Source organism: Echinops telfairi, unplaced genomic scaffold (assembly GCF_000313985.2).
Source record: "Echinops telfairi isolate 266 unplaced genomic scaffold, ASM31398v2 ScPeMD7_25;HRSCAF=90, whole genome shotgun sequence".
NCBI lineage: Eukaryota > Metazoa > Chordata > Mammalia > Afrosoricida > Tenrecidae > Echinops > Echinops telfairi.
Window position 1 is genome coordinate 3,521,871 of NW_022103922.1, and position 9,645 is coordinate 3,531,515.

At 56.1% G+C, this 9,645-nt stretch overlaps 1 protein-coding gene across 1 annotated transcript in view; it reads left to right on the plus strand.

Moving 5' to 3' along the window:
* Window positions 1-9,645, plus strand: part of DOCK8 (dedicator of cytokinesis 8) — a 115,069-nt gene that overhangs the window by 11,866 nt on the left and 93,558 nt on the right. Inside the window, exon 2 of the mRNA XM_045289365.1 lies at window positions 3,871-4,046. Within this exon, the coding sequence (XP_045145300.1) occupies window positions 3,919-4,046 (128 nt within the window). The 5' untranslated portion in view covers window positions 3,871-3,918. The remainder of the gene's footprint in view (window positions 1-3,870; window positions 4,047-9,645) is intronic.

A 9,645-nucleotide genomic window follows, 5' to 3' on the forward strand; every position in this document is an offset into this window, starting at 1 on the left:
TGTCTACTTTCACTCATCTTTCCTTTGTGTAACAGCAGGTGGGTTTGAACTGCTGACCTTGGAGTTTGCAGCCCAATGCATAACCCACAGGGCTCTCTCGCTCTCGCTCTCACTTTCCCAGCAGGCAGGATCAAACTGTCAAGCAGGAGGTGACTTCCCAACAGGAAACCAACTCTGCGACCAGCAGTCTTTACTGGAGGCCCAGACCTGGTCTCTGAGCCTCATGCGCAGGTTCAACAGGTGTGGGGGTGTGGGGCTGCTACCTGGATTGGCCATGCAGGGCAAAGATGGGACTGTCTGCTCCCGTTATAGACTCACAGCCTCAAAAGACTGAGAGAAGGTTGCTGTGAGTCGGAATCCGCTTGCTGACAGTGGCTTCCATATACCATGGACGACCAAACCCTCTGCTATCCGGTCTGTTCTGACACATAGAACTGTCCTGTGGGGTTTCTGATGCTGCACATCATTACAGGAACCGACAGCCCCACCCTTCTTGCTCAGAGCAGTGTGTGGGCGCGAACTGCCGACCTTGTGGTCCCCTGCCCAATTCACGAGCCCCAGGACCCCTTCATTAACACCACAAGTACAAACATTACCTCGGTGTGCACAGAATCGTGCACGTAAGTGTTCTTGTGACCTAAGTGTTCCCGGAGGTGGACTCTCCGCACCCCACTGCTGGAGGCGAGAGGCGGCCCACCTGCCCTCCCTGCTCCTGGGCCCTCCCGGGGTTGCTGTGAGGTGCAGTCAGTGAGCTCCAACTCCGAGCGACCCGTGCGCAACAGAAGACACAGCACCCGGCCCTGCGCCGGCCTCCCCGTTGTTCCCAGGCCTGAGCCCTGGTGGCAGCCACAGGGTCCACCCATCTCCGCGAGGCCTTCCTCCTTCTCGCTGCCCCTCCACTTCACCAAGCAGGATGTCCTCCTCCAGGGACGGCTCTCTCCGGACAGCACGCCCAAAGTCCTTGAGACGAAGTGCCGCCATCCTGGTCACTGAGGAGCGCTCTGCTTGTGCTTCTTCCGAGACAGGTCTGTGGTTCCTCTGCTGCCGGTCCACCTTCTTCGGCAACACCGTCATCCAGACATACCGGTTCTTCTTCGGTCGGTCTTCCTCCTAAAGGCCAGTCCCTTTAGGTAACGTGCATTGCTGTCAGCACGCTCTTCGTCCGTGGCTCTGGATTTCAGGGACGTGGCACACACGGTGGCATCCCTGGGCAGTGCACACGGAGCCCCAGTGCTGCGGTGCTTCCGCACTGGGCTGTGGTCCTCCGCGTGGTCGGCCGATCGAAGCCACCAACAGCCCCAAGGGAGAAAGACTGGGGTTTCTACCCCTGTAAAGAGTTAGTTTCTGAACCCCACAGGGGGTGGGGGATGGTCACTGAGAATCAGCATGGACTTAATGGCAGGGAGTGTGGCTTGGTCGGGGCGTGCAAACGTTCGTTAGCATGCTCAGCTGCTAATGGAGAGATTGGCAGTTTGGGTCTGCCCAGAGGCCCCTCAGAAGAAAGGCCTGGTGATCTGCTTCTGTAAAAGGCAGCGCTGGCAAGCCCGGGCTCACAGCCCCCCTCTGGCCCCCACATGGGCTTCCTTCCTCCTACAGGTCACTCCCTTTAGGGAAGGTGTATTGGGTGCCAACGGGTCTTGCTAGTCGGTTTCAACAAGTATGCTGCTGTTGTTAGGCGTCCTCACGTCAGCCCCAGCTCACAGTGACCCCTTGCCAACAGGAGACGCGGCCCCACCCCGGCCACCCTCACCACCACGGCTGCAGCCACTGAATCAGCCGTCTCATCGAGGGCCTTCCTCCTTGTTGACGCTCCTCTGCTTCGCTGAGCATGGTGTCCTTCTCCGGGACTGGCCCCCTCCTCGGGGGTCCTGGTGGCACAGTGGGTTAGGCATTGGGCTGCTAACTGCGAGGTCAGCAGTTCAAGCCCACCAGCCGCTCCGCAGGATAAAGAGGAGACTTTCTACTCCTGGAAAGAGTGACCGTCTCAGAAATCCACAGGGGAGCTCAGCCTGTCCTCCCGGGTCCCCGCAAGTCAGGCTGAGCTCGATGGCGGTGAGCAGTCCTCGTTCTCAGGACGGCTCACACATTTGCATCATGCCATCCTATTTGCACATACTTTGGAACCAAACCGTTCCCATGACTCCCTTTATTGTGGCATCTGCTTGGTCACGGTGGGCTGGAATCGAACCTGCGACATCTCCGAGGGAGGCCTGTATTAAAGAGCAGTGAACAATCCTTCAGAGCCTGTGAGTTCAAATCAAAAACCCCAATGACAGACCCACTGCAGTGGGCACAGCCCCCAAGTCAGGGTCGAACTGCCCCACAGGGCTTCTGAGGCTGCACGGCTGTACAGGAGCAGGAAGCGTCATCTTTTTCTCTAAGCGCGGCTGGTGAACTTGATCTGGGGACCTTGTGGTTAGCAGCCCAGCGCACTGAGCCAGCCCCCAGGGTCCCGCTAGGCTAGGTGACCAGACAGCCATGATCTCAGCAGCCAGGTTCACACAGAGAGAGCGAATGTAGTTCCGATCATGGCTTATATACCTTTTTGGGGATGTACAAGCCCCCCTGATTACATCATAACAGGAAGGGGTTGCACCGTAGGCATACATGCAATAGGAGGGGGACGAGCTGAGATTGTGCACACAATTGGGAGGGGCGGCACTAAGGGGACACATGGGACAAGACGGGCAGTCTCTAGATTCAAGATGGCAGCCTAACCTTGGTCCTCCTGGAGTTGGCTTGACCCTGTCTCTGGGCTCTCCTTCAGGCAGCAATCCAGGTCCTTATCAGCAGGGGGTGGGACAGACAATAGGGTCTGACTGCTCTAGATGGCTGATGCCCTCTGGGAGAGAAGCTCTAAGCAATCGACCTCCAAGTGCATAGTCATGATCATGTGTTGCATGCAGGTCTTAGGTTTGGCATATGATGTGGAGGGGACAACCTGGGGGAAACCTTCTGTATCCCACAGGTAGCCTCAAGGCGGTCCCTCTCAGGGTGTCAGCCTCAGTGGGCATGCAGGGCGGAGTGGGGTGGGGGTTGTAAAGGTGAAACTGAGGCACAGGGAGGCAGACAGACATAACTGACAGGACAAGGGGGAGCAGAAACAGAAATAGCCTTATTAGAGGGGAAGCTCCTGGATGGACAAGGCCCTCTGACCTAGGCCAACAGGTCAGGGAAGTGGTGCTCAGCAGCTGGGGGTGTGGGTTTCTATAGGGGTGGTGAGGAATGTATGGCAATTATGGCAATTAGCATATGGGGTCTGGACACTGGGAGAATTGCTTGTCGGCTCCTTGCAGCTTTCTTTGAACCCGGAGCATCTGGTTTCACTGGTTATTTTATCTGGGGCTATCTTATCTGGCGCTGTCTGCTGCTGACCTTTGGGATGTGCAGGGAAGCCCGGACCTGCTTCAGCTTAGTCCAAAGGGACCGGCCCAAACAGGTGGGGCTCCCTGCAAATCTCTGCTGGGGAGGAACCAGTCTGCCCAGCTTCTGGCAAGCTGCCTCTGGCACTGGTCTGTGACTGGACAACCCCCCAAACCCCACCCCTCCAACCTTTGCTGGATGGAGAAGGCATGAAAGTCCTCCTGAGCCTGTGGGCCGACTGTGTCAGCAGGCCACCATGAAGCGGAGGAAAATCAGGTCTTGAGGTGTGATTTTAATTACTGGGGGAGTTGGGACTTGACTGTCTTCATTGACTGCCTCTCTCCCCATGCCCACCTGAGGCCTGCCCTGTAACAGCTCCCTGTCAGTCTGGCCCTCTCCCAAGAACAGGGCAGCAGGGCAGCCCTGCACACCTGCCTGGGGTCTGGCCCGGACAGTTACTTATGCTCACCCGGGACCCCTTTGTCTCCTCTCTGCTACCTCCTCCAGCCTCAGTTTTACGACCCGGTGGAGCCGGGGGACTTTGAAGGACTTCTGATGTCCCACCTGAGCAGCCTGGATGTGGAGCTGGCCCAGGAGCTGGGGGACTTCAAGGAAGATGACCTGGATGTGGCATTCACGCCCAAGGACTGCAGGACCCTGCAGCCCTCACTGCCCGAGGAAGGGTGAGTCCTTGCTTAGCTGTGGGCCAGCCGGCGCCGAGGTGACGGTTCCCAGGAAGGGTGGGGTGTGGGTGAGTGGCGTCAAGCTGTCACCTGACTCATGGTGACCCCGTGGGGAGTGGGGCGAAATGCTGCCGGTGCTTCAGGCCTCCTCGTGATTGGTGGGGGGAACTGGCCATCCTACGCCATAGAATGGAGTCTTCGCTGGCTGATTTTCTGAGGAAGATCACCAGCCCTTTCTTCCTAGTCTGTCTCAGAGAACTCCATTGAAACCCGTTCAGCGTCCCAGCCACAAGCAAGCCTCCCCTGATAGGTGAGGGCTGGTGCATGTGAGGTGCCCTGGTGGGATTCGAGCCGGGTCTCTCGTGCGGGAAGGGGGGAACTCCACCCGCTCTGCTTTTCTTTCTTGTCTGAAAGGAGCCTGTGTGTCACAAGAGGCATCCAAGTCCGTGGGGCTCCTCCTCCACCCCCTTCTCAGGGAGGAACCCGCAGGGTTGCTAAGGCTGCGACCCTGCTCTCTCCCTCCCCCTCATTTAACGTTATTTCATCTGTCTTTAGTTGTGTATAGACTTTAGAACCCCCTGCCCCTTTCGTTTGTGGAGCACAGCACACACAAGGGGAACATGCCGTGTGCTCTGGCCCGGCCCGGCGTGTGAAATCAGCGGCACGCGCCCCCTAGACCCCCTGGAAATGGGGTTCCTTGTTTGTTTTCTCCTGCTCCCACTTTTCCTCCCTCCTTACTGCCCTGCCCCTTCCTTCTCCCCCTGCCCGGCCCTGACCTCCTCGTAGCCTTGAAACCCTTACCCTTCCATTGGAAACCATTTTGATTTTGATTTTCCCCTACGTTAGTCCGGGTGGACTAGAGATATAAATTCAGACACTCATATGTGTGTAAGAAAGATCTTTCTTTCAAAGGGTAATTGTACATTAAGAAAACATCCCCGCCCAGTCCAGATCAAGTCTGTAAGTCTGACAGTAGCCTATATGTGCAATTCTGGTCCATAAAGTCCTCTTCAGACTCACGCAACACATGCAATGACACCGAATGCAGGAAGGTCACAGGCCAGTGGGTGGAAAGTCTTGTGGATTCAGTGGCAGTGGAAGCATCTCAGCGCTGGCGTGGGTCTCTACGTGGTTCCTCCAGCTCCAGGGCTCTGGCTCCATCAGCATAGCTCCATGTGGCTTGTCAGCAGAAAGACGAAGCAGTGTGGGTCTGGCCTCCAGTGAGCTATTTATCTCTGTGCGCCTCCAAATGAGGTCATCAAGCTACAACCTAATTGACAGGCTAAACGCCACCCCCCTACTCTTCATTGTCTCAAGTTGACACCAGATTATATAACTACCACACCCCTTATAATAATGGGTCATGCAATATTGATCTTTATGAGATGGACAAACATTTGGGAGCACGATGTTCTCCTATGTTGTCCATGCCATGAGGCATTTGACAGACTTGTCATTGGTTTTCCGGGAAGTGTAATACCCCATTGTGTGTGTGTGTGTGTGCGCGCGTGCTAGCACCCGAGTCCGTTGATCCATCATGCCTCGGTCACTAGGGTTTTGACCGTTTCCATCTTTTTGCCATTCTAGAGGTTTCTGGGAGGCCTGTGGGAGTGCCCTTTCCTCTTCCTGTTTTGTTTTTAGGGTAGGTGCCCAGCGAGAGGTTGCAGGGTCAGGAAGGATGTGTGTTTGCATTTGCACAGTGGGTGGGCAGGTCTGCAACCCCACCCCGGCTCCGCTTTGAGAAGCAAATTGCCTATTGCCCTCAAGTTGACCCCAAGTCACAGCCACCGTCGTCGTGTGCCCAGTTGAACCCCAGAGGATTTGCCATTCGCCAGGCCTTTCTAAGGCCATTCCAGGTGGATTAGAACCAGGCACCTTTGGATGCATAGCTGTGTTCCACCTGGGGCCTCCTAACAAAATCCCTCAGCTCTACGGAGGCCTGCAAGGAGCCCTGATGGCACAGTGGCTACGCATTGGGCTGCCATCGCCAGTTCAGCAGTTCAAAACCACCACCTGCTCTGTGGGAGAAAGACAAGGCTTTCTACTCCTGTAAACAGTTACCGCCTCAGAAACCCACAGCGACAGCTCGACCCTGGGCCTTGGGCCGCCCTGAGTTGGAATCGACTCGGTGACAGTGAGTTAACGAGGTCTTCAGATCTGGTCCAATCATGTACCTGTAGGGAGGTGTTCACACGGCGTCGTCAACCAGAGACTGAGGAGCCCTCTTCTCCAGACAATCCCAAACTCACTCCAGTGAGTCGATGTGGACTCACAGCGACCCTGAGGGACCGAGTAGAACTGCCCCCTGTGGGTTTCCGAGACTGTAACTGTCTATGGGGGTAGAAAGCCCGTCTCGTCCCCGCTTCTCATTTCCCACAGGAGGGAGCTTTTCATGCTGAAGGGCTGACCTTGCACCCCTCTCTAATATTCTGGGACCAGGTCCCCAGCAGCAGCAGCCACGCTGGGACCCGGGGCCAGTGCTGCTCTGTGTCAGAGGGTCCCGCCTGCAGGTGCAACTTCGGTGTAGCTAACCTCACACCGCTTTTGCCCATGGTACAGTCCTTCCAGTTTTATTTCTCTGTGTCCAAAATGTACCACCTATTGTCATCTTGGGGACCCTTGTTGACAATACTTGCCATGCATTTAGATGGAAGAGGATATATATATATATGAAATATGCGAGGGAAAAAACAACAACAAAAATCACCACCATTGAATCAATGCCGACTCATAGCGACCCTACAGGACAAGGTAGAACTGCCTTGTGGGTTTCTGAGAGGAGGTAATTTCTTTTTATTAGCACCACTTTTTAAATATGATATTATCCTGCCAGCAGGAAGGAGGTAATTTCTTTTTATTAGCACCACTTTTTAAATATGATATTATCCTGCCAGCACAATTGATGGCTAGCACATTCTCTTCCTGGAGATGCTAAAACAGCTTCCGTAGCTTCAGTCGTGGCTGTGAGTCCGGGTTGACAAGAGAAACAAACTCTTTGGCACTCATATGTGTAAGAGAACTTTATATCAAGGAGTAAGGATGCATCTATAAAACATCCCAGCCAGTCCTGATCAGATCCATGAGGCTGATAGTAGCCCACGGATTCCTCTTCAGATTCACATAGCACATGGCAGGATGCAAAGTGGAGGAGGATCACAGGCCGGTGGGCGCAACATCTTGTGGACACAGTGGCAGTGGAAGCGTCTCATCACTGGCGTGCATCTCCGCGTGGCTCCCCCAGCTCTCAGTGGCTCCTCCACAGGAAGGTGAAGCAGAGAGTGTGGCCCAGGGAGGGAGAGAGGAAGTTCCCAGAATCCTCAGGAGAAGGTCACGCCCACCAGGAGCTATCATCAGGCTGTGACCTGATTGACAGGCTAGACTCCACCCCTCCATGCTCTACATCACGTTGCCATGAAATTACGTAACTACCACAGTTACCAAAGGTCTGCCGTATAATTGCAGCTCAGGAGGGCGCCCTTTCCGATGGGAGTAACCGTGGATGACCCGTCTGAGTGCCCCCAGCCTGAGCTGCCCCGGCACAAGCATGGACCTCGTCCACTGCCTGAGTCCAAATCCCCATGCTCCCTCTCCCATCACCCTGTACTTCCGCAGCGGAGCGTAGAGCCTGCCCCCAGGACCTGATGAAGGATCAGTGGGACCCGTACATATAAAGCGATCCAGGCAGCGCCTAAACCCACTACCACTGAGACCATTTCTACACATAGGGACCTCTGTCGAGGGCTTCCCAGCCTTACTGAATCTTTACAGGGGCAGAGAGCCGCCTTGTTCTCCCAGAGAGCGGCTGGTGAGTTGGAACCACAGACATTGTCCGTAACAGCCTAACCCACAGCACCACCAGATCAGTGCCGCCACAGCCACACTCCTGGCCACCGACTCATTTCCGTAGCAGCCCTCCAGGACAGGGTGGGCCAGCCCCCTGCGGGTTTCTGAGACGGTCACTCTTTACAGGAGGAGAAAACCTCCTCTTTCTCCCAAGGAGCAGCTGGTGGTTTCGAACTGCTGACCTTGTGAGTGGCCCAATGCATGACCACTGCACCACCAGGGCTCCTCGTCAAGGACACATGGGTATGGACTGCCTTTTCCTCATTTCCGCCCGGTCACCGCCCGTGGAGCCCGGCTGTCAGAGTGGAGCTGTGCCACAGAGGGCTTCCTGGCCGGTGTTTCCGAAGCAGATGGCCAGGACTTCCTTCCGAGGTGCCTCTGGGCGGACTTGGCATCTCCTAAGGGCCGAGTTAACCGTTGAATCACGTAGGGGTTCTGGGCCACCACAGGAGATTTCGGCTGCACCAGGCCGACTTCAAAGCCCTTCATGAATCGGCACTGCAGCTCTAAGAAGCGGGCAGCCGGCTGGTAACATCAGCGCTTCAAGGTGGGGGAACAGAGGCAGAGAGGTGGCGGGAGCTGGGGAGAGACGTGGCTAGGCTTTGGGACGTCAGGGCCCAGATCTGCATGGCTGACCTCGGCGGTGCTTCCCCCAAGCTGTCGGCAATCCCACCTCCGGGCACGGCTTGTCGCCCCACTTCACAGATAAGAAAGTAAAGGCCCGTGGCATTTGTTGGCTGCTGAGAGGAGCCATGAAGGCGATCAAGACTCCACGTCCCGTGGAAGGAAACGCCCCCGGTGATGCCCAGCCACCAGTCTTTGTGAGAGCCCATGGTTGCAGCCACAGTGGCGCGCCCTCTCACCGAGGGTCTTCCTGTCTTTCGCTGACCCTCCGCTTTACCAAGCGTAGGCCCTCCTCCAGTGTCCATGCCAAGCTGGCTTGGAAGAAGTAGAGTGTGCATGCTCCTTAGGAGCCAGGAGGGCGAGACTCCGTCCCAGTCTCTGGACTCGTTGTCAGGATGGGTCAGTCCCTGGAGAGGCCCCTGTGATGGGAAGAGTGGCAGGGAAGGGCAGAGGGGAAGATCCTCACAGGAAGGGCCGGCACTGGGCTCAGAGGATTGCATGGACCGCGCAGGACCGGGCAGTGTTCTGTGTGTTGCGCACAGAGCGGCAGTGCGTCAGAACTGACTCGAGATGCCGCCCCTTAGCAGCGTTGCAACACAACACCAAAGCTCCGAAGGATGTGTGTTTGCATTTGCACAGTGGGTGGGCAGGTCTGCAACCCCACCCCGGCTCCGCTTTGAGAAGCAAATTGCCTATTGCCCTCAAGTTGACCCCAAGTCACAGCCACCGTCGTCGTGTGCCCAGTTGAACCCCAGAGGATTTGCCATTCGCCAGGCCTTTCTAAGGCCATTCCAGGTGGATTAGAACCAGGCACCTTTGGATGCATAGCTGTGTTCCACCTGGGGCCTCCTAACAAAATCCCTCAGCTCTACGGAGGCCTGCAAGGAGCCCTGATGGCACAGTGGCTACGCATTGGGCTGCCATCGCCAGTTCAGCAGTTCAAAACCACCACCTGCTCTGTGGGAGAAAGACAAGGCTTTCTACTCCTGTAAACAGTTACCGCCTCAGAAACCCACAGCGACAGCTCGACCCTGGGCCTTGGGCCGCCCTGAGTTGGAATCGACTCGGTGACAGTGAGTTAACGAGGTCTTCAGATCTGGTCCAATCATGTACCTGTAGGGAGGTGTTCACA